We start from the raw sequence: 26,178 nt of genomic DNA on the forward strand, positions 1-26,178 counted from the left end.
TTTTTTTTTTTTTTTTTCCTTTTTTTTTTTTTTTTGTTTTTTAAAAAAGGGCTTTTTTTTGCCGTTTTTTTTTTTTTTTTTTTTTTTTTTTTTTGACAGCGCATGTATTAGAAGGGAGAAAAGCTCCACAAATACCCAAACAAAAGGGCCCGTCTGTGAAGCAGAGCGCGTTTGAATCCATCTGCACAGAGCTGAGCAGGCCTGCTGGCAGGGGAATACTTCAGGGGAAGGGCAGCCGTCTACTTTATGACTGTGCTGACGTCAATGGCATAATTCAAATACTTGCAGAGTGCAGGCTTCCAGCTTTCTAAACCTGCTCTCTCTTTCTGTGGCAGGGTGCAGTCAAAACCTGGCATGGAGTTGGACACAAAAACAAATTAGGAAAATAACTGGAGTGGAATTCGGTAGGGCTTGTTTATTTTGGTCAATCGCCCTGGAGTAAATATTTTTGTTTATTGGAGCTAAATACGTCACATCAGAATTAAATAGCACCAATAAACATATTGTTGGTTTTATCGGCCTTTAGCTTTCCTAACACAGATTGACATACCTTTCAATTTTAAGCTGACATGCTTCCAGTCCGTAAATAAAGCTACAGTGCAAAGCTGTGAAAATGAAAGCAGCTTTAATAAAATAAAATCTAAAGAGCAAGCACTGCATAAATACAAATAGTTTGGATAGCAAAACGGGAAGAGGAAGCTTACTTTATAAACAATTAAGCCCTTTTCTATGAAGACATTTTCCCTCTTACTAAAAGAAGGAAGTGAGCCCCATTTAGTGTGAAGTGGTGGGTTGGAAACACACCACTAACAACTCAATGTAACAATACTCTGAGTTATAGGGGATATGCTTACAAGTTATAGTTATTCTATGTGTAAACTGGCTTTTTGAAAATGCCTATAAAATGCTAAGCATTCACAGCCCTTGAGCTTGAACAGGTTCAAGGAATATAAGTACTGATACTTTATTGGTTCCTTTCTATTTTAGTAACTTTGATGATGCAGTTTACTAAAATGTTCAGCTGAACGGCACAGTAATTAAAAAATCCCTTCCTATTACTTAATGAATTAAAATGAGTAACAAAATGAATTGGCTTCATATGAAAATAAAGATGATAAACTCAAGACAGACTGTCAAACTTGTATTGTTTTCTTCTGATAAGGAAAATATGTTTTTTAGCTTGTCCGTAATTACGTTGTGTAAGAAAAGGATGGTATAACTGGAAAATGCCAGGAATGACTTTAAAAGATAGTTTCAAAAACTCAAGCAATCACAATGATCTCTGCAGTCAGAAATAATCTAGTTTACAGCATATTTCCAAATCAGATAACTATCAGAGTTAAGCAAGACAATAAACTCATACAATTTCAAAAAATCTCAATGTCAGTCCTTGATTCTAAAAAGTAACTTTACATCACAGTTTTGAAGTGTTTCAATAGTTGTTAAACTCTTTTATATTCTGCGAGTTGTCTTGCACAAAGTCAGTGCGTGGCTCGTATATTTTGCACTCATAAACAAAGACAGGTTGCTAACCGCTCCGAGATCTGGTTTAATGAAAGAAAACATCTGGGAAAAGATTTTGTGGTCTTTGTAAATTGCTTTTGGCATTGGGGTTAGTCAGTTCTTCTGAGAAGATGCAGAGATATTGCCATGTTTTCTATTTACAGATCCCAGTGAAGAACTAAATCTAAAGTAAAATCAAACTGTCGTTATGGCTCGTGGGCCGACAAGCACACAGTCACACACACAAATAGGTGAAGTGATTCTTTTGCCACAGCTGATCTGTGAATCTCCCTTGGCTAGGAGATGCAGGAGTATGTGCCAGCGGCCATGAAGAGCTTTGCGTAGGGTCAGCACTTGGCATGGCAGCTTGTTTATGACACTGACGAGTGTAGTGTGTCATTTCAGTACTCTTATTTCAGTAGAAACTGGATCTCAGATTTACCACATTAGATCTAACTTTTACATTTAATGTTTAGCTAACTGTAAAAATACATAAATCATTTCTGAACTTCACTGTTGTAATGGTGTTTTGGAGATTTTTGTGCAATGCTATTTTCCATCGCGCGTTCTATGGTTAATGTAATCTAAAGCGTTAAATGTTGGTACTCTCCAAAGGAGATCCAAAGTATTCAATCGGACAATATTGATTATTTACAAGTCAAACATTTTCTATGTGGTCCAATGCAATGGAAACAAGACACTGACTTAGAAACTGTTCAGAAACGGCTTCAGTGATGAACTGCAGTGACTCTGTCTGCAGCATTTTGATGGCAGGAATTACATAATCAGCCTGCAGAGCAGACAGAAGAGTTAATAAAATACAAAAGGCAACAAAATATGTCGAGTAGCATCTGACATTCAATCATTACGAGTCAGATTTTATTGCTAAGGTGAAGAAAATATCCTAGTTCGAGAAGTAACACTTTGGCAGCTAATACAAATCTGAAAAAAAAAACAAAAAAAAACAAGAGTCAAGTTAACATGACTGAAGGCATATTAGTCAATCAATAAAACCACTATTGACATTTAGTTAATTGTAAAAATCCACTTTAAGCACTTCAGCAGCAGCTTAGAGCCAGAAGCCAGCAGAGCAGAACAAGGCTCACCATGGACAGAGACTTGGCCTTTGCTTTCAAATAGGATGACTTTTAAAAAGCCAGCTGAATGGGTGGCAAATTTATTTAAAACATTATGTTTCCTAAAGAAAATCTTACATTTTGGCATTCCTCACCCACACAAATTTTGACTAAAAATGGATTCCAACTCTGTGGGGAAAAGGTTTAATTTTATTGGCAACTGAAATTAGAGCTGGTAACATGCATACTGTAATATAAAGCACTTTAAAGCAAGTCCGCAGAGAATCACATCTATATAATGCTGTCTCTAAATTACAAATGAGCAAGTAGAAGGAAGGAACATTTTTGTAACATGTGTAGCCTGAATATATTACAATCAGAAAGAAAATAAGAAACAGAGGCATGGGGCCAGTTATAAAACAAAACAGGACAATTTTCAAACTCTAAAAATAAGACAACTTGAGATTCCAACAACTGATTATAATGCAAGTATTAAAGTTGTTCAGAGAATCCTGAAATGACTTAGAAATTAGAAGTCAAAGAAACAAAGAAAACCACTTTAGTAATGGTTTTAGAATGTCTTTCTAACACGTTGTGATAATAAGCTCAGTTCTTACGCAACAAGTTTCCAGTGTAAGAATGCAAAAGTCTCTAACAGCCTTTTTTATTTCTCTCTGCATGTCTGAGGATTTTTTTTTTTTTTTGCTGTAGCCAAGTCATCAATCACACACCACACAGAAAAAAAACAAAGAAAAATTTCCAAGAATTAAAGAAAAGGACTGGAAATTGCTTAGTTTCCAAAAAGTTCAATAATATCTAAAAATAAGAGTTCAGCTACATTAACAAAGATAAGCTATCATCTTTTCCAACAGATGCACAAAAGATGCACAAAATCACTCATGGATGAATGTAATCAATCATGCCTCTAGTTAAATCTTGACATATTTTGATAATATTTTACTTTTGTGCTTCTGTTGGTGTTGGAAAAGGAGAAGTACGGAATTGTGCACAAACCATTCAAATCAAATCAAATAAGTTTGAATCAAAAATACATTTTTACAAGTGGAAATTAAATTCTGTTGTAACTCAATATGTTTTTCATAGTTGAAGAAACTTGGCTGACATGTAAAACAACAGAATTTGTAAGTTATTGGTCCCCAAAGTCGGTCCTCGAGGGCCGGCATCCTGCATGTTTTAATTCTCTCCCTGCTGGAAATAACCTTTTCAGCATGTCAATGTTCTTCTGAGGCCTTCTAATGAGCCATCACTTGATCCAGGTGCATTAAACCACTAATCTAAATTCATTTTTTCAAATAATTCTGTTGAACGGGGGGTGTGAGGAAATCAGGTTTGGTCTCCACAACAATTAAAAACAAGCTGTTTCATTTCCTCTAACATATCAGTTACTTAGGGAGTAAGCTAATTTATATCGTAGTGACTTGTGCTTTCACACACACATGCTTGTTGTAACCTGTATGATATAGAAGCTTTGTTGAAGGTGACGTCACCTTGTCTCCAAGTTGCATCACATAAACAACGAGCAGATCTGAGCAGAGCAGGAGAACAGGCAGTTTTTGGTGGAACGTTGTGAAATTCGTCACTTCAGCCCTGAAAACAAACACGCACATCTACCCACATCTGTCACACAGTCTGCACACACTTATGTCAGACTCGCACATACGGCACGATCTCAGACGTATTCCTAGCTTCTCCTGATGATGCAAGGTGTTGTCGAGGCAGCCAATAAAAACACAGACCTGTGGACTGGAGTACACTGCTGGAGGTGAATGCGCCTGAGTTGTACACATGCGACATTGCAAAGTAGAGAGTCAGTGCTACCGGACAGCAACAGTCAATGAGACAGAGTCGATTACTGGAATGATTAAACAGTGGGCAGAAGTTCCCGATTGTACTGTCAATGCCGTTTATGTTTCCGCGATGTGACACATAGCAGTGAAGATGATGGGTATGTTTAGATATGCAGTCTGGTTGCTCTTACTTATTATAAAGCATCCATTTAGTTTTTATTTGTTCTACTTTTTTGCCCAACCACAAGTGCTGCAGAGCCCCACAAGTAAAAGCTAATGGACAAATAAAAACGGGTGGTTGCCATTCTTTTCTTTATGAAGATACATTTTGAATGATGACCCTTTTGACTAAGGAACCCCACTTATTTTTTTAAATCATTTTAGACTATATACTATGATAGCTCTCCTGCTTTATGGAGACTTAAAACCCTTGATTTGCAGACCATTTGTTTTTTTCAAACTAAACTCTGCATCAGGATCAGACTCTACAGAGTTTTTTAAGCCATTCCCTGAACTTAAAACAAAATAGCATATGGAAATGTAACAGTAACAGAAAGCTAAGACATTAGCGTCGGCCCTCTACAGTTTAAATCATGTAACAGTCAAAAATCATGATTTTATAATTTTTTTTTATTTGAAAAATACTTTTCATTCGTACTTCACATGCATTAACATGATGAAATGTAAGAAAAATAAAGTGCTTACTTTTGCAAGACATCAAGCATTGTTCATGAATGCACAGAACAGTGATTTTTTTTTTTTTTTTTTTGCATGAGACCTATACATTTTTGAAGGGGGTGTATTAATTTTTTACATACAGATTTTAAACTATGATTCCTGTTATCTTTACAGTAGCCTTCTAGCTCATTCATTATGACACTGGTCACTAGTAACCATGGAGGTCTGCATTAAAAGCGTAGCTTTAGACCAAGATTATTGATCTTCTTAAGACTGTCCCCAAGTTTTCATGAGAACTTCAATGGAACCAATTAATCTATTGTTTAGTGGGGAGTTATAAAGAAAGAAGAGACATCAATGTCACAATATGATCCCGTTTCATTAAACACAACTCAAAGCAGACCACAAAATCCATGACCTTTGTGCATCTAAAGTACATGATAGATATAATGCCATATTAATGATGTCATGAATCTTTTGAGAATCCGTGACTTGTAGTTTATTTCAAGTGTCTGTAAGTGATCTTGGAAACTAATACTTGTAATGTGTCCAACTTATTGCATACAAGAGACTAAATGGTATGTGTAAACAGTAACACAGTCAACTGTGACCAGATATATTAAACCCACAAGCTGGGCCCACCAAGCCTTCTACTTTGGGCCGGTGGCTACAGCAGCAGTCATATGCGCTAAAATAAGAGCTTAGCTGTGTTTGTCATCTCATGTGAAGGATGCCATGAATTATACAACAGTGACACGATTTACTGATGACACAAAGCAAAAATATGTATTAAATATTATGCAATAGTTACTTTCAGTTAAGAAATAAATCAAGTTTGTAAGGGAATCTTGCTTGGCCTGACAACCTCCCTCTTCTCTTCCATTTCAAAGAGAAGTGGTGGGAACTTGCAACAGAAGAATAAAGTGTCCATCAATTAGTGGCAATAGATGATTCAGTTTAATTAACTGTGGATGAAAGGCAGTAATATGAAACATCTTCAAGCATAAGTAAGATGTGTAATTTTTTTCCTATCAAAGTATTTTATAAGATATAAATGGAACAGAATTAGCTTGATTAAGATCCTTTATTTTAGATTTTCTCATAAAATGTATTGAATGATAAACTTTAGAATAAAGTTTATTTGATTTTTTTTACAGTTTATATTTGCATTAGACAAACTTTTAGTAAAAGGTTATTTTAATTGCACATTAATGCAAATTCCTTTTAATGCCATAATTTTTTAAGACACAGGCTTTGGTATTGTTTTGGAAGTTATTTTGCTCTTTGTTTCAGGTATTTCTATATGGGGCATGATATATCGCTATCTGCATGTTGATTATTAATATTGGTTGGTCATATTGGTAATGTATTTTTTATTTTTTTACAGCTAAGAAGGGCAGAAACAGGAAGAACCTCAGAAATTATTTTAGTGTAGACAAAAAGAAAATGCAGCCTGGCATCATTTTGCATGGTGTTATTCATTACTAAAGCAACAATAATCTTTGAAAAAAAGAAAAAAAAAGAAAAACAATGAATACAAAAACAACAAAGACATGAAAAATGAGCCCATGTTCAACCTTTTACATCTGTCCTGCTTACCCAATTGTTACATTTCATTCATTATACTTTGTTTCCTTAATATAATCAAAACTTCTGTGACTGATTTGCAATCAGTCTTGATAGATGCGCTGAGAGTGTGCGCTACATCACACTCGCTTGTGACTTACTTTATTCGATTGATAGCACTAGTGTAAATGAAAAAACTGAAAAAACTGTCAAACAATTATATTTAAAGTTACACAAATAACAAAGAGATGATTGCTCACAATTATCCATCTTTTTCTACATTTTTTATTATAGTTTATGCTTGAAAAAAATGTTTACATGCGTAAAGCCACGAAAAAGAAAAAATATATTAATAGTGAAAATTGGTGGGGGAAACAAGCTGAAGCTGGACCACAAATGACTAACTTGGGACAATTGCACATAGTAAAGCTGGTCAGATGCTGTTTTATTAGGCCACAGTGCTTCTGGGGACATGTCTGAAAGAATCATTGTTCTGAATCACAACTGCAAAATTAAACAACAGGTCACTTGTAACTTATAAACATGCTTTGTAGAGATGGTGTGAGAATGAGAGACGAACATTCAACCAACAGCTGAAGAGAGTAAAACACGACCCCTGGTCAATCACCAATGAAGAAACAGGGTGTTTATAATGAGCTTGACACTGCCCCCTTTCCAAGCGAGACACAGTGTTCAGGCGCAATTAAACTGATTAACCCCAACCCTTTTAATTAAATCAGAAAAAAAAATCTGAAAATATGTTTGTTGATGAGGAAACATTAATCACCGATTATGGAGGTCATGAGCACTATAAACATTCAGTTCGCACAAAAGGATTCATCTTTTGTTTCGGGACACCTGTGTTGACAACACAAGAGTATTCCATTTAAAGTTTTCTACCTTTCTTTTAAATCTTGCTGCACACTCAACAGTGGGGGCCTGCTTTTCACTGGAATGCTTCTTCACTGAAAACAGCTCATCCACAGTCGAAGTTTTCAAAGAAGTGTGGACGTTGTTTTGAGAAAGACAAGCCGCTACTGGCAAAACAGGTCAGATTGTCAAAGGAGGTTTTTTATTCCTGTATGTTTGGACAGTTAACATGAAACACAAATGCTTAATTCACATCCTCACTAATAAGAGACAGAATTAACTGATAATATATGTGAGAAAATTATTTTTAAGGATTTGCCAAAAAAATCTTACATCGTCACAAAATAGTTTATAGAGGTGCAAAAATGGAGAATAATTCCGTAGTCAAGTTATAACCCCCATTTGTATGCTTAAAATAATTTTAATAAAATAAACTTTTCACTTCACTTGAGATGAGTTAGTGTTTTACAGGCTGTTTTTTTGCCCTTCAGCCAACAAAGTTTGATAAAGACCTTTGCCATGATGCTATTTCTGATAAAACCTAACTCAAAGAATAACAGAAAAAGTCAAAAATAAGCAGCTTTGTAGTTATTCTTAATAATAAAATATATGTTAATATGTTGGTGATGGACATATCAGAGAGCCAGCATGATGTCTAATAACCTACACATTCCAGTATTAAGCAAACGCTAGTCATCAATTTCATTTTTCCAAAATAGAGAGCATCACGTCTTTTCCAAGAACAGACTCTTCTTACAGACTGAGTGAACAAAACTAGCTCCTCTTTAAACAGCAGGACACCCTGCACAATCCAGCTCCACACACTGTATACCACTTAACGCTTAAGAGGTTTAAGTAAAGTCTGAAGTGTTTACCCAGGTATGAAAGTCACCGATTTGGTCAACAGCCGGCACATTTTGTTCTGAACTCTTTGTGCTGCTTTGTTAAACTGACAGTGAGTAATAAAACAATAAAAGCTTGAAAAGGAAAGTGACTGGCTAAGTGCACATCTTTATCCCCTTTCAGAAAGGAATGAGGCCTTATCTGAACATGTAGACTTTTTAATTGTTCTCTAAACACTGGAGCAATTTGTGAGGACTTATATCAAGACTTTTAACTGTTACATCTTATAAATAACTTGACAGACATTTTTTTCTGTCTAGGGTGAAACTTGCATAACAAACCAATGAAGGTCTGACAAAAAAAGCAGTGGTTTCAGAGGCTTCAAAAGAACTTAGGCCAATAATTTCTTTGCAAAAAGGAAGTAAAACCTACAGCTACAACCATTTCACTGACTTTCTCTTTAAAGCTAAAATATGTGCCAAGAGAGTAGCTGGGGCAATGGATCAAGCATTTCCCTGATAAAAAGTGAAAAAAAAAAAAAAAATATATATATATATATATATATATATATATATTCTTGTCAATATCAAAAGCCTATTAAACCCTGCTGAGTTTAAAATACCAACTCTGATAGATGAAAGAGAAGCAGATTGATGCCTAAATGAAAGCCCTGCCTTGCTGCCAACCGGCAGTATAAGATATTGATACAAAATTATGTCATGATAATTTTGTCCCATTTTCCAGATTCGTGAAACACTAATTATAGATAATGTTTTTAGACATTGTTGTAAACATTCAGCAGGTTATCTCTGATGAGTGATGTGGTCAGAATAGCATCAGCTTATTGACTTACAACCACCTTTCAGTCCAGTCTTAATTGCAGAGAAATATCGGTTTGTCATTATAGAAACAAGGACATTATTATTGTTCAAAGCAGTTTAATTTTAATTGCAATTATTTGTAAGTAATTGCAATTAAAGGTCCATCAAAGGCCCATCAAAGTATGTATTATAGAACTCTGCAGGTAATGTAAACAACCATTTTGGTGTTTTTTTTTTTATTCAAAAACTTTCTCTTAATTTTTTTTAAATGTAAAAACCATAAGCTAACTAATAGTTTACTTTGTTTTACATGCCAGCCTATGCTAATCTTACATTTGAAATTTATGTCAAAATATCTGGGAGACATATTTAAAAATGCAGAATGTTGAAGAACAACATGTTTTTTGTTTCATTCGTCGGTGTAAAACTGTTCCAGCATGTTATGTATTTACAGATGGAGGGTCTGCAAATGCAGAGCTCCAGATGTATAATTTACATTCAGAGCTTTCTGAAGGCTAATTTAATATTTAATAATAATAAAAAAACATCTTCCAATGACAAGCTCGTAGAAACTTGAGCAACATGGTCAAGATCAAACATTTTAGGAGACAGCCCGCAACTTACTCAACAACAAAGACCAGTTGTGTAAAGACAGGTTTAAGACCTGCCTGTGAACTAGCCAGCAGCAGTGAATGAATGGTGAATGGGGTAATAAAGGACTGTTTTCATGCTGAGTTTTGTGACGCAGGTCAGTCCCTGTCTGGTCTTTGTCTCCCTGTCACACCAAAGGAACTCATTTGTCCTCAGAGAAAGATGGATGAACTGCTGTTGAAAAAGATTCCAGGGGAGGCTGGTTGTTTATGTGCCTTTCTGCGGGTGTGCATGCGCTTGAGTGTGCGTGTGTGTGAGGAAGTCACTATCATCTCAGTGGGCCGTTTCCTCATTGGTATCATAGTCCGGCCCAGCTTGCACTTCCTTCTATGGACAGAAAGGTGTCTGCATGGGACACTCGTGGAAGAATCAAAGACTTGATTTGCATGCATGTTTGTGTCAGATCATCTGCAGATGCATGCATTCCTCTACATCAATTTATCCCAAATGTTTGGTAAATGTGGCTCCACATACAAGACTTGAAATTTAGAAGTTATAGAATGGTTTAATCAGTGTAGGGCACTTTTTTTTCCCCCCCCACCGTGAACCTTATTGACAAGCTCTGTAGTAAACAAAATTATTTAACCTGTTTTTTAATTCAGTCACTCATGCATTAGCGTTGAGGCTGACATTCAAGTAGCAATAGTTTTTAACACATTGTTGCCATTTTAAATGCCTTGTTGCTGAAATGTGCTGTACAAATAAAATGTGAATGATTGATTTTATGCAAAATATCAACTGAAAATATGCAACTGCAATTTATTTATTAATTTTTATTAAATGTTTTAAGTGGGAAAATATGTCTATTTCAATGCAATACTTTAATCATAGTCAAATAGTCAGTTATACCTAAACTCAACATATCCTCTCAAACTTCAAAGTAGTTTTATGCCATTTCACTATATTGCTACAACAGTGTGGAAGAAGCTAAAGACAGTCCAAAATACACGTGTGCTTAAATTGACCCGTGTAATGATTGAACTGGGCCTACAGATAAATATGGTAAAGTTGCGTATCAGTGTTATATCAATATGAAATAGTGCTTAGAATGGGATACGACCCATTTTAGGGCTTTTCCTGTTTTAGTTATTAACTGTGTTACTATATGTCCCAGATAGGCATTGGCTCATTTCTCTTATGAGTTATACTAAGGTTTGAATGTAATGTTTCAAAACTGTAGATTTTCTGCCATGACATTTCTGCAGTTTAATGTCTTTTTAACCACGTGTAGCATGTTTGCCAAGGAGCTGCTTTCCAGGAGGGGATAGCCTGTTTAAGCTCTGTACTATCATATTTTACTGTTCCACAGCTGGGTTTTTTTTTTTTTTTTATAGATACCTTACCTTAGCTTAGTCATTTACCGAAAATGTGTTGCGGCTTTAGTGAGACCGTGCCTTTAATAATTTCAATTCATGGTTAAGATGGACTATCAAAAAAATTACCCTGTCGTGATATATTGTTTGGTGGGGACCCAAATGCAGACAGTCTGAAGCAATAAATGATCCAATGAAAATATCAATAAAATAAGAACTTAGAAAAACGACCAGGATGACACCAAGAGCAGGAAGTCATGGGAACTGTGTGCATGGAGTTAAACAGGAGAAACCAGCAGAGAGTGAATGAAAGGTGGTTAAAAATTGAGAGAGTGAATACTGGAACAACAGACTGGGGCTGATTACAAACAGGTTGCAGTTATGAGAGGAGAGAGCAGACGGCAGGCTGAGGAAGTGAGAGAGTATGGCACAAAGGAGTGAGGAAAAGTAGAAAACGGTGAACTGGGGAGACAAATCTAACCACAACAACAATCTAAGTAAAATAGCAAGTAATGACTGAAATAAAATAAAAGAGAAGCAAAGCTAATCTCATAAAAACTAAGAAAAACTAAGAAAACAGAGGTACGAATAATACTAAAAATCCAGGATAAAAACAAAAACAACGTCCTGGCAAACATAATTTTAACAATGTTAGCACTGATTCATTCCTTCTAACTAGAAGCTACCTGTATGGACCAATGGATATACAACACACAAACCATGTAGTAAACATTCTGACAAGCACGGATGTCTGCAACATGAGTGCTTCACCTTGTGAATGTGGCACAAATTAAGATGGTAGAAGGATCTCTCTCACTGTCAGGCAAACATGGAGGAATAAATCTTGTCAACTGATGTAAATACCTGTCTAAGGAACGGTTGCAGTAAATCAGAGGGGAAATGTAATCCTGAGATATCACACCCTCTCCTGTCAGCTGTCCAAACAGTTCCCTTATGAGAAAACTAACCGTCTCATGATGACATAAGTTGCATCTTGAAAGCTTTAACCTCTTTACAAAGCCTGCCAACATGGCAGGTCTGCCTGGATATGTCTTTATTAAAAAAGAAGAAAAAATCCTATTTCAACTAATAAAACAGCAACTTTGGCAAAATAGAATGAGGTTGCTACTCTCTTGTATAATGTAATGTAATATAGCAGTAACTGTCGGGAAGTAGTAAAAAGGCTTAGGATCATTAGACACCCAGACACAGAAATACCGAGACCTTTAAGCTGCTTACAAACAGGGAAACAGAGGCAGGAGTGTGGATTTCTCAGTGCTGGGACACCTAGATAACACAGGGGAGAGACGAGGAGACACTATAGATGTGGAGCATGCCGCTGCCATGGCAACAGCCTACGTGGTGTACGTGCAGAGCAGTTTGTGAGCTGAGAAATGGAAAGAGATGTTTGTGCATACCATATCTATTACATGTAAACATGCTTACACCGTCACACTATCGAACAGATGCATATATAGACACCCGACCTTGAAACTTTACCGGCATTACATCACCGACACAGATGGCTGTGGCACAGCAGCGTTGTTTCTGAAGTGTAAACTGAAAAACCTAAATTAGAGTGCAGAAATCTGATGCTTATGCTCCTCCATTAGCTACAAGTGTGTGCTTTAAATCTAAATCTCTGCCTTTCTGGTTTTATTCTTGACCAACAACTTGTCAAAAACGTTGCTGAATGATGCAGCCAACAAATCTGGCTTAGTGTTACCTTCATTCTCACTACAGTATAGAACTGTGCTACTTTGATGAGCACACTGTGGTGGTGGAGGAGTACAAATACTTCAACGTTCACCTGGAAACAGACTGAACTGTAGACACAACAATGAAGCCTTCTACAAGAAAGGACAGAACAGACAGTAGTTTTTCAGGAAGATTGGGTCCTTCAGTGTTTGCAGCAAAATGCTGAATATCTTCAATAAATCTGTCATGGAGAACGCAATTTCTTCTGACGTCATCAGAACCAGTGACTTTAAAATCCTGTAGCTTGTTTTTGGAGTATAGGGCTCTAATCAGCTGATTTTCAAGCATCAAATTCGCACTGATAGCACAGACAATCATTTTTTTAGAGCTCCACACTTACCAACTATAAGCAAGGTTATCATTAATATGTTAGCACAAATCATTTAACAATGTACAAATAATTTTATTCTTTTCTAACCATTCTGACAGAAGATGCAGAGCCACAAACCACCTCAACTAGGGACAATTTATGCTTCTGAATTTGACCTAATGGTTTGGTCAAGGAATGTGACAACTGAAGCATTCTTGTTGTTTTGTCTGCCCACTGTGTCCAACGTCATGGAAATGCCATCAATAACCATTATTAAGATTAGCATACACTGAGCAAAAAGGCGCTGATGTGAGGTAACTGACATGGAAATGCAATGGACTTGGATGCCAGATATGAAAAACAAAGACTTAAATTGACAATATTATACTCAAGCTTATTTTGTGTCACCTGAAAGAATTATTGCTTCATATAATTTGAAAGATTACAAGAAAGTCTGGCTCAATAGAAGCAAAACATCAATAAAAATGTGGACTGACTCAAGGCTTTTGCACTGCACCATATTTGTTTTAAATAATATACGTTTATCTTTACATTTTGGCCTCATATGTTGGTATTGGTGCAGTTGTGAGAAAGTCTGTTAAAAAGCATGCACACAGGTAGGATTTTTCTTTAGATAGAGTTTATCTGGGTATATGTTCTGCTGGCTGTTTAATCACAAAACTGTCAACTAAAGTTAACAAATATTGACTTATGACTACATTATGATGTTAAAAGCTTTTTTCTTGTGTCCTCTGCATCGTATCTTCTGCAGCACCTTTTAGTCAACTTTTCCTCCTTTCCAAAGATGACTTATCTCTGGTGTCCCTCCCAGCATAGCTTTCCTTCTTTCATCCCTCCTGTTGTACTGGCTCTCCCTCCTGATCTCTGTGACCTCAGCAGTGCATTCCTGCACGCACTGGGTCACTGCTTGGTGAAGGGAGTTTAGGGCTGTCTATGGCTCCTTTGAAACAACATTTATAAAGAGACTTTGCAGTTTTAGTCAGATTCTATAAAGGCACAGCTTGCATAACTGTCAATAAAAGCAAGCCATTTATCTTTCAACTTAAATGAGAAGTACCAGTTCTGTTCAGAGTTACCAACACTCCTGCTGCTCAGATTCTTTTAAGGAAAATTTGAAAAATCAATATTCTCAACAAAAGGAGACAATTATTTACTCTCCAGTTTTGAACGAGAAAAGGACTTTCAAATGTTTCCTTGACTGTGCAAAGGTGAGAAGTCAGCTTGTTTGCTTTTTTATATGTATATATAATGTCCTGTGCTTTGCAACAAACTTGTTCAGTTTGTTTGTCCTTTTTTAAGTGAATGTTTCCTGGTTGAATCCCTAGAGTGTACTTACAGGAAAGTGTTTGATAAAACACGTATGCTCTCTATTAAATTTTGTTATACTGGAGGGAGTTAAATACACTTGCTTATTAGATATTTCTTTGTAAACATTGTTCAAGACCATGTAATATTTCCCTTCTACTTTGCAATTTTGCAATTCTTTGTCTTAATCCATCACATACTATCCAAATAAACTACAGTTTGTGGCTGTATTCTAACACACTGTCAAAAATGGTATGAACAGTTTTGCAAGAAAATTCATGGAGACAAAAAAAGAACTAGTTTCCCTTTCAGCTAAAACTGGCAAAACATTTTTTTTAAATCTATCAGAAACCTTTGGACTGCACCAGGCTTCAACCAAAACACACAATTTTATTTCCTGTATTACAATGACGTGTTCGGAGCCTGCACACCTATGACAGAATGCATCTTATTGTGAAACTAAATAACTATTTGGTTTATTTTAAAAACTATGGAGCAGAGAAAACATTTTGTTTTTACAAAATGGGGGGAAATGCACCAAGTGGTGCATTTTCACCAAGTGGAGGTTGGCAGTTTTGGTTTCAATGACAAAGGAGAAAAACAAAAAAATGCTATTTAGATTGTTTGCTACCCACAGACAGTGTAAGAAAAATATTTTTTTTTTTCAATGAAAATTTATCAAAATGTTTAAGTGTTTTTAAAACTGAAGATAAATGAGAGAGGGCTTGGCGGTTGATATCTGGCTGTTTCATCTGCATTTATTTTTTTTTACCATGCCAGTTTCTGTGACTATTAATCACTTGATGTGTTTCACACAAATTTTGTGTTAAATTGGCTCTTGCTTGTTTATCCAGCAAGAGCACGCAATGCCAGGGTTATTTGATCCATAATCTTGTCTTTTTATTCCTTTTGTAATTAAAATTTGCCAAGTTTTGATTTTAATTCTGATTTTTGGGAAACTTCAGCAGATTTAAATACAATATTTCTTAGGCTATGACGCAAGATATCCTTAGTGACTCAACACCTTTCAAAGTTAATAATATTTATTATGACCAGATGATCAAACAACAAAGGCGGCTTCCTTTTGGGATGATGCCATTAGGGCCAGCTGGGTTTATATGAAAACATCGACACAATGGAAGGACACAATGGAATGAAAAAAAAATCAACTCTCTGACCCCTTTCCACATCACCAGTCAGCTAAATGCACAAACACACAGACGTACAAGATGTGGATGTGACAAAGGTCTGGTGAGTTCAATGGGCCTTTACATCACATGTATCCTGGATGATCACATTTCATCACATTGGTCAACATGGCCAGGAAGTCAGGTCATACCTTGGTGGGATTCTCACAGCTAAATGCTGCAGGAATTGACAGAATATTTCCTGCCTCTGTTGCTGTGACGACCAAACAGCTGCTTTGGGACTGTGACGGTCTGTTATGCAGAAATGTTTAGCATTTGTGTGAGCAGACCTTACTAACCTGTGTGAGTGTGCCCAAAGCATAACTGCATGACTGTGATGAAATGATGGAAATACATTTTATTATTGTTATCACTAACCGTTTAGTAAAGAGTTCTGCAAAAACTGATGTAAATATTGTTAAAATTTTTCAGCTCTAAAAAAGTTTCCTTTACAAAAAAGCCCAACATCCATCAGACATCCCTTAGACAACATCTACTTTCACAATCTAATCTGTGGCATTTCTGCCTTTATCTTCTGAGAAAGAAGTGCTGTAGTTTTCCTGCCCAACTCACCAGCTGATGAGAAAGTCCACGGCTATAACTGAGGGATGACCATTTCTGCTGGTTTTCTGCTGGTTTTGGATATGTGGCATGACAACATTGGTGTGTACAGGGTGCTCTGAGATTTTATACCGAAACTTTAGCAGACAATGTACTGGAAAACAATGCATTCTCTGGGTTTTTCCACTCAAAATTAATTGAATACAAATATTATAAATGGAAGTTCATCCACTGTTCTTACAGGTTGTGCAAGTTCCCCTTAACTCCTACATTTAACTGATTAGGGAATGCAGCCTGAATGTTACATAATTGAAATTATGTAACTTGGGATAAAAGAAGAAAAAAGTTTCCATCTTTTGTAATTTGGATTTGATTCATGATCATTAGAGTTTATGAACCCCTTAAGGTTTAGTGGCTCACATCTCAATGACCCCCGTCAGTATTTTATAGGTGGGTCAATCCTAACAACTGTAATCAATGTACTGTACATAGAGCCAATTCAAAACAAATGTCTCAACTCACTCATCAACCTGCATACTAACTGGAATCACTGGTAAACTGTTAACAGCAATGTGTAGAAACCTTTAAACAAATGCATCTTTATTGCATGATCCAACAATGACAAACTACCATTGTGTTCTTTGGGCAGATTATTTAAAAAATCTCCTCTACAAGCGCCCCACTGTGAACAGTGGTGAGGTAAAAGTTAGGAACTTTTATTTGGTAATCCAAAACGTTTTGTCTCGGTTTACTAAATAAAAGTTCCTCAACTCTCCGATTCACTTAAAAAAGTGAATAATGTATCAAGGGAAAACTTCAGTGACATTTATTTTCTAATGATTGTAGGGAAGCGACAAATGATGGGAAATTCTATTTTAAAGTGGAATATTTTGCTCAAAGAATAAATGCACTCATTAAAGTTACCTTCTATTTGTTTTGCTAGTGTAAATAGCACTACAATAAAAGTTAAGTTTCTTTTAAAGAATTTTACACATCTGGTACAAAAACAGTAAAGTAAGGTTCACAGCTTCACCTGCATTTATTTCAAATATTTATGTACTACATATATCATGTTATGTATCAGTTTGTCAGTCTGTGCAGTGTGTGGAGACAGACAATAGGCCTTTGTCTTTCTGCATCCTATTTTTCCCCACATACACACTTGGTCTTTGCATGGTTTCCACCCATCAAGCTACAACAGCTGAGAGACAACAAAACAGGAACAATCCGATATTCTCTTCCTGCCTCATATTTCCTGGTCCAGCAACTCCCGAATCAAAGAGAAGTAAAACAAAAAGATGAATGAAAACAAGAAGTAGCAAAAACACAAGCTGGAATAAATAAGAGAAGAGAGGACAGAGGCAGAGAGGAAGAACTGGAAGGGAGGGGTAGATGTGTGGGGGGTCTTTATTGTAAATTTGTGTTTTTTATGTGACTGTGGGCTGCCTTCAGTGAGGATGTGGTCTGAGATCATGAGAACTGAATGAAATCTAGCTGAGAGGAAATTGTGTGAATGTGGGTTGGGGGGGGGCTGTATAAGCTATAGCACAAACCCAATGCATTGTCTTTATTTGTAAAAAACAAAAACAAAAAAACAAAAAAAAAAAAAACTCAGGTATTTGGATACCTGCCTCAGCAACAAGTGGGAGACGGTTTGGCTTAGACTACCCCATAAAGTGGAAGTAAATACAAATCAATCTGACACTTAAGAAGACTTTAAATTGCAGCAGTGGAATTGTTTGCAGTTTTAAAGCAGCAACTTTTGCAAAACCTCTGAATACTCTGCAACTAGTAATTAGATAAAAACCAAAATAAGTTCAGCAAGTCTTGGAGATTAATCTATGCATACAATAACTTTGACTCTAAAATATAAAAATGAGAGAGAAAAAAAATCATTAAATTGAAAAGCATGAGCAAGCAGTGTAATGAAAGATTAATGCTGCAAAGCTATAAAAAAAATCCAAAATGTTTTTATAGGTTTTCTGAAAGGAGCTGGCTTGTGCAATGTTCAAGATCAAACCGTTTATGGTAAAAATGCTCAAAATGTCACTTTAACCATATGGCTCATTTAGTTGGTTTCCAAAATTTCTGCAGCCTATATGTTATTTTAAACTGCAGGCATCAGTTGTTAGCGTTACACAGTCGTATTCAGTCTGGGGTTTTGCATCTCATTTCTTGTTTCCAGTTATGATCAACGAAGTAATATATTTAAAAATGTAAAAACATATAAAAACAAAACAAACAAAAAATGCTCCTAAATGTAACTCATAATCGCAGCAAAATAGGTCACATTTCACAACATGGAGCTTTATGAGGCACACTCCTTTGCACACCCAGACACACACGCTCGCTCACGCACACGCTCACACACACAAACTCTTGTAGTCAAACTCATGAGCACCTGATGAGCTGCGGTTCTGAAGAAGGAAGTGAAAACTCAGTCCATCTGCTTTAACAGGAAGTCAACAGAAGCCACATACAGGCGTGCTGACGTCAATTAGAACCACAGGAACACCTCCCCATAACACACACACACTCACACACACGCTTCACATTACTCATAAATGATGCATATATGCCTTGATAGACTCAATAACATCAGATCTCACATCGGTCCACAATCGCAACACTAAGCGAGGGAACTTTTAAACTGTTTAAAACAATGAAATGCTCACAGGGCCATTTAACACTAAAATGAAGAGTCTTTTGCACAAATATACTCGGCATCCAAAGTGAGCAACAAGATTCAAGCTTTACAAACCAGAGTTATCTGAAAACTGGTCGCATCTGTATTATATGTGACAATTTTTTAGAATTTTTTTTTAACTTCTGGCTGTAATTTGGTCCAAATAGAGACTGAAATTAAATGATGCATGTTGCAGAAGCCAGGGTAAAGGAAAGATGTATGAAAACAGAACTAACCTTTACTGAACTGCCCAACTCTGTAGTTTCACTTGTCCTATGTTTTCGTCACATTTGACCCGAGTGGGTTTCTTTTAAAACATGGTATTTGATGTTTAAAACCCTCACTGTTCTCAGTTTCATTGTGAATCGCCTCGCTCTTTAAAACTCAACATGTTTGTTGTTCTTGTTCTGACCTGACAGTGCAAAACATGAAGGGCCAATAGGTGTGAAGCAAAAGACGTCAGTAGGCATTGCTCTATGTCGACAGTGACCTATCTCATTACTATTTTTTAAATTAAATTTCCATATTTTGGTAACACAAAATACATAACTTAGTGTTAATGATGATGCCCCAAATATCAAAACAATATTCTGACAGTAAAGATATATAAATATATATACTTTCAAATGTATTCTGCTTGGTGTATGGACATCATTGCTGACATCAGCTGCAATATTTAATCAAAATTCAGATTTGTTGGTCAATACCAAAGTTAAAAGTGGGCCTTTATGTCTTGACAACTATCAAAAAATTATATATACTTGGAGTTGGTTTGATTCTTTCATCCATGTTTGAGGAATCCTTTGACTCTCTGATGCCTTGATAGGCTCCATTTGGGGGTGCCTAATCGCCAGCTCTCACAAAACACCACTTCCCCCTCTCAGTTCCTTCAGACTAACGTCAGTAACAATTAGTAAACACTTTGCTGAAATGTGCTTCTGCTGATCTTTATCATACAAACTACGTCTCAGTCAAACGGTGGTTAAAGGCATGATGAGATGCACTGATGTGATGGCCTGCTGAAGGTAGAGCGTCATGAAGAACAGGAGCTTCTCAAAGAGACAGGGGCACAATTTCAAGGCATTAGATTACAAAGTTAATTTTCTTTAAGTCATGTTTGATATATAAAACATTTTAGAATAACTGAAGGTAACAGTTATTTGATTGCACCATCAGATGGCAGTACGTGCCTGGAACACATATACCACCCATTTTAAGTGTTGTTTTAAGTTGCAACTGTACAATAATAAAAAGACAAAAAAATTCAGAAGATTTTTTTTTCTTTAGAAAAGTAGAGCAACTTAAATCATGTATTTCCCATGTATACCTACATTGTATTACAGACTGCTCAGAAAATCCTAAAGGCGTAACCACAGATTCTCACACGTCTTTAAGATCTAGACATACATGTGGACACACCACAGCTCACAAACTCTCACACAGCGGTTTAAAGTTAAATATGATGAAAGACAGAGTTTTGCTGTTATCTTGGAACGAGATGCTGTAACACACACAGCTGTGTATTTGCAAGACTGTATGTGCATAGACAAGTTTTTTTTTTGTATTTTTTTGTCTGAGCTGCCTGATAAAATGTGTTTGAACAATGTTAATGAGGTTGATGACAAACTTGTCTGGAGCACAGCGTTGGGGCTGCAGACAGATGGCAAAAAAGTGAGAGTTGTCACGTAGGCGAGTTAAAGAAAGAAAAAATATGAATAAAGAAAAGAGTGATTTAGGGGGCTAAAGGAGGAAGACATATTCTGTCAGATGTAACTCAGATAAGTAAAACCTTAATTAGAGCCGAGATATCACATGAGACTTCTTACCAGGCAGACAGACTCTGGTGATTGGAGGCTGAGTTGTTGCTGCTGGAGACCTCCTGGTTGAAGAAAAAGAAAGAAAAATGATATGAAGTAAAAATTATAAACTATACATGTATATTTAGTCCAATAACGTAGAAAATACAGTTCCTATCCAAAATTTAAACATTTTTTACTTTTTGCACAATAAAGGGAAAGAAAACAATGAAGCCAAGCAGATGCTATGTTAGCTTTGCTCAAGGGCATGAGGGGGCAGGATAAAAAAATATATATACTTTATGTTTTATCTTCTTAAGAACAATAAATGTTCAGGTATGCACATTAAGGAAGCTAGGGGTGTTTTTAACATATTTTTAACGTTTTTATGCTACCAAAAGGATGCATTCAAGTTTTATGTAATCTCTAATTGAGCTGTTTAATAACATTGGTGCAGGGATTATTTTTTGTTTGTATACAAACTCTTATTGCATGCATTTCTATGAAACACTGGTCACATCTATATCTTGAAGATGTTCTTTGGATCACAGTTATAAGGAAGTAGACGTACATCGCAGCAATTTGATACGATGTAAGGAAGGAGTAGGTCATTTTTTATTGTGGTATTACTGATCTTTTTCAGTTATTTACTTATTTCAGCATTATGCATGCAATGGTGAGTGAATCTTCACCATGGATATTTTCAGCATTTCCAAAAATCTTATTTCCCTTGGTTTAGCTGCTTCACAATCAGAGCTGCCTGATTAAGTAATGTTATCTACTTAATGCCAAGAATCTTAATACAAATTGTTCAGCAGACAATTTTATGCTATGTTCACACAGCAGACAAATACAAACCAAATCAGATTCTTTTGCCAATATGCAACTTGAGGTTGCTCCTGTTAGGCTACTTTTAGACTAGTTTATTCTGTGCTCTTCTGTGACGTTTTACATTTCATGTCTAGTCTCAATCCCGTCACTATTGCTTTAGAAAAAGAAGACAAAACTGATGTTTCTGAGATGAAAGATGAGAAACTGGGTGGGATTCAAACTTATCTACAAAAGTTGGAATCTATGCTAAAGGATATTAAAGGAAAATTAAATATCCTTGCTTATAACGAGTTAACTGTCAGCATGGCCAATGCTGTGTAGCTTGTCACAATAGATAACTTCAATGATAATGTGTGAATTCGTACTAAGGAGGTGTAAAAAACACTGAATTTTGCATGTAACATTCTGTGTAGAATAAGTATACTGAGTTTGCATATTAATATATTTGCCATTGTCTGTCGACATGCCCTTGTCTCTAGCTCTTCACTCCTGTCTCTGAAGGAGAGTCAGATGAATGTAGGTCACACAGCCTTCAGGTAGACAGAACTCCATTCCAACTGTTAATCTGGTGGCTGCTGGAGCAGACTGCTCTTGGCATGTTTAGAAAGTGAAATATGCACAAATAAATAAGCCCTCACTTAGGAAAGAACATAGTAAGGTGACCTACTATGATTCAAATGTTTTAAGAGCAAATGAATCAGTACCGACTACTGATGCTGAAGAATATTGATGATTCTGTAAGAAAAACAATGTTGCTGTCACACTTAAAAATGTAAAACTTATTTTTGCAGCCTCAGTGAACACTGAAAAACAATAAGTGGGTCCATGTGGGACTGCATTTGCCTCAGAACAACAAAGCAGCTCTTTGTACATCAGTTTACCTTCAAGAAATTTTACAAAAAGGTTGTTTACACTGCAAAAATCAGTTGCAACAAATTATTAAATGTGACAAATTATTATTACTGCAAAATGTTAAAACTCTTCGCAGATGGTCTCAATCTGTGTATTTGTATGAGGGTAGTGTTTGTTGCTCCAACTAGCATCTCAGCTGGTGAGTGGTGGGAACAGCAGTGATGTCACACGTCTAACCTCAATTTTATTTACAACTAGATACTGACACCATGTGGAAAATGGATGTAGTTGCAATCTGAATTCTTAATGTGCTTTGTTTTATATATATATATATATATATATATATATATATATATATATATATATATAAAATACCGGTTTCAGGGTATGTAATTTTCTGTCTATGTTTATTTAGAATAAACATTGAACTTGATTGCAGATGCAGATTTGTATATGTTTGTTCTTTTTTATGACTGATTGAGGTATTTTTACAATGTTGTGAGCAACTGCTGATGTATTCTCAAAGCAGGAAAAAATATATGTGCCTGGTCTTTGATGGTGTCATACTTACTTGCTGGAGGCACACTGGACATTTGTCAGAACAGTGAAGTTATTCCTCACACTTCGAAGGCTTGCCAAAACCTACAAAGGAAGTGAGAGAGGTGATCAGTGGCATCCTTTGTGCTTGTTAGTTTAGCAGCCAGTTTTTTTATGTATTACACGGCCATTAAATATTTGTTTTATTTGGCTTAGTTTTGTCGAACATGGTTCAGCAAACATTATTCATCAATAGGGAAATGAAAGAAAACAGGAACATTCCAGAAAGCAGACAATGAGGTGTTTACCTGAGCAAATGGAGTTACAATCAGGTCATCGCCATGTCTGCATGGGGAGAAATACAGTAAGTAAATTATAAAAAGCAATATGCCCCAAATATCTTTTCACATAATTGGAAAGTAAAGCATCTCTTAGAAATGGTAAATACTGTGCAACAAGTGCAAACATAAAATATGATGTGACTTAAATAACTTCCTCCTTCTGTTTCAGTGAGTGGCATTCAGACAATGTCTAAGTGAGTAAACAATTTGATCTAAAAGCATTTAACAATTGGGAAGTAAAAAACATTAAATGACATCAAATCTGTCTTTACCCTGTTGACATGTTTAATGGAAAAGTTATTGGGATGTTTAGCGATTTTATGTTAACCAAATGAAAACAAGGTAATACATTTTTATGGCAATATTTTTGAGAGTAGCAAATTTTAGAGTGCTGTCAGGCTTCTGGACTTAGTTATTTTTAGGTAAGAGCTCCAGATTAAGATCACAACCCCTGCTTTATATAACTGTAATTACATTACCATTCATTTGCAGAATGGTCAGAGGTGAAAACAGAGGTGATTGTGCTGCTTTCATTTAAACTGAGCAAGATACCTGACCTTTTCTTTAAGTCTTATTTATTTAAAGGAAAACTGCTGTGCTTCTTAGTGAGGATACATAGTTGAACTTCAGTATCATACGCACAGAATGTTGTCATTTTGTTTGTGAGAAGTTATTCAACTTTTGTTCCCTCAGCTCTCAGCGTGCTGTAGGTATAGTCTAATGGGAGTAGTGACAAGGGAGCTGCAATATTGGATTGTTCAAAGTTGTAGATCCAATCCTGCAATATCATCAATCAACTTGGAGAAATTTGCAATTTCAAAAGCTCCTAAAGGAGATCCTCCTAATTAATGAATGCAAGTGTTTTGGTCTCTTCTGCAGCCAAAAGAGTATGAAATCCAGCACTTAGAGTCTAAGATACTGTGCCTCCCATCATAGTTTGGGAAATCAAATGTTTTATGAAATTTTCTTAGCACAAAACCCTCCAAAGTCAATTTTAAGTGATATTAAAAAAACTGAAGAAGCTGGAAACAACAACAACTTGGCCATTCCAACTGATTCAGTTGGAATCAGTTGGAATCAGTTGCTGATTCCAGTTGGAATCACTAACTGGAATCAGTTGCTGATTCCAGTATGCTGGAATCACCAACTGTCTGCAGAGTCAACAGCTACAGGCCTCAGGATTTTGTGTGACCTCCAGATTATCTTAAGAACAGTACCCAGAGAGCTTCATTAAAGCGCCGACTTCAAACAGACAATGCTTTTAGAATAAATAGGATGACCAACACCAGTGTCTGATCTCACAAATGCTCTCCTAGAAAAATGATCAAATAGTAGAAATACATTTCTAAACTGTGTGGAAAAACTTCCCAGAGGAGTCAGAGCTGTTGCAGCTGCAAAGGACAGACCAACACCATTATTTGTTTTTAAACGTCTCAATGGTACAATAACTTACAGTTCAGAGGCGATAGAGGAGTTTCGTGACATGGACTTGGGGGAAAGCTCATAGTCGCTGTCAGAGCGATACAGGAAGGACTCCCGGCGCTGGTTATGTCCCGGGAAGTTGGTGTGGAGCACCAGACCCGAGCCAGGGGACGCCTGGGGGTCCAGTGGGCTGCAGCTAGCTGATGGGCCATTCTCCACATCAAAACTGCAAACAGAGCAAAGTTTTAAAGTGGTTAATATGTTTTCTTATTTAAATACCTACTGTCTTCATAATCTATTAAATCATCGAAGAGTCTTGGCTCTGAAATTTAGATAAAATATACATAAGACATGAGATACAAAACATAGATCAGTCCACAAAAGGAATTTCTTGTGATCAGTGTTTTATTATCTAACACATAATTTGGTTTTTCGTACTGTGAATGAAAAGACAAAGAGGACAAATATTTTCATATCCCTATGATGCGTTTGTGCACTCCTACCTATTTATGTCACTGAATAAGCACACAGTGCAGTGAAATGACTTAACATGAGCGTTCCAGGGAGGGCAAGTTGACATGGTGTTTATTTCTTGAGTAGAGAGAATGAAGCTTCTGTCTAACAAGATGAAAAAAAATGGAGAAATGAGGGAAAACCGGTAGTGGAGGGAGTGGACAACATAATGTCCTGCTGGGATCTTCTAGCATACAAACTTTTTTTTATTATTTTTGTTAATATGCAGTGCTGAAATTCCTAACGTCTGTTTTTTCCTTTCTGCTCTGCTGCCCTCATTGCCCCTTTTGTGTAGTAAACTCAGGTCGGCAAAAAGTCTGGTGCTTACACAACAAATGAGATCATGAATAAGACTAAGAACTCAGCTATATTCACCTTTGCTTTTCCACCAAAACATGCCGAATCCTTTCTGTGCAGCCCCAGATAGAATCATGTATGCAAAACAATTTTCCAGGTGACAAAAATCACCTGCATGAAGTTGGAAATTGACTGGCATCACTTTGTTTCACTATAAACAGCGATCAAAAAGGCTTGTCCCTTATAATTGTACGCTCTTTGTGGGAAATTTGCAGCGGAGGGCTTTTTATTTACTTTAATGAATGCCGTCCCTGCACAGAAACACTGGACTTTTTTACCCACTGCAAGAAAAACAGGAAGTTAATAAGACTCAACAAATAACTGAAAAGAATGATACAGACTAAGGCCAAAGACAAAAAAAAAATGTGTTGTTAGTTTGGGAGCTGAGCCTAAGAAGAGGAGCTTTAGGAGCTATAGTACCAAGTAAGATCAAAATAACATTAAAGAAGAGAAACAAAAGCTTTAAATGACCTAAGTACTGTTTTCTGCTTCATATCGACAGAATTTTATAGGCATATAGATCTATAAAGAGAGATGGTATCAGAAGTTGTAAAAGTAATGCTTTTCAGATG

The 26,178-nt window shown here is 36.2% G+C and overlaps 1 protein-coding gene across 3 annotated transcripts in view; it reads right to left on the reverse strand.

The window, feature by feature from the left end:
* The window catches only part of LOC106953973 (cAMP-specific 3',5'-cyclic phosphodiesterase 4B-like), a 164,997-nt gene that overhangs the window by 30,070 nt on the left and 108,749 nt on the right, over window positions 1–26,178 (reverse strand). For all 3 annotated transcript variants that reach the window (XM_015043139.1, XM_015043141.1, XM_015043142.1), the window contains 4 exons: window positions 24,768–24,962; window positions 23,282–23,318; window positions 23,008–23,078; window positions 20,784–20,836 (listed from right to left, as the gene is read on the reverse strand). In XM_015043139.1, the coding sequence (XP_014898625.1) occupies window positions 20,784–20,836; window positions 23,008–23,078; window positions 23,282–23,318; window positions 24,768–24,962 (356 nt within the window). The remainder of the gene's footprint in view (window positions 1–20,783; window positions 20,837–23,007; window positions 23,079–23,281; window positions 23,319–24,767; window positions 24,963–26,178) is intronic.

The sequence above is a fragment of the Poecilia latipinna genome, unplaced genomic scaffold (genome assembly GCF_001443285.1).
Source record: "Poecilia latipinna isolate Pla-1442-1.1 unplaced genomic scaffold, P_latipinna-1.0 Scaffold618, whole genome shotgun sequence".
Classification (NCBI taxonomy): domain Eukaryota; kingdom Metazoa; phylum Chordata; class Actinopteri; order Cyprinodontiformes; family Poeciliidae; genus Poecilia; species Poecilia latipinna.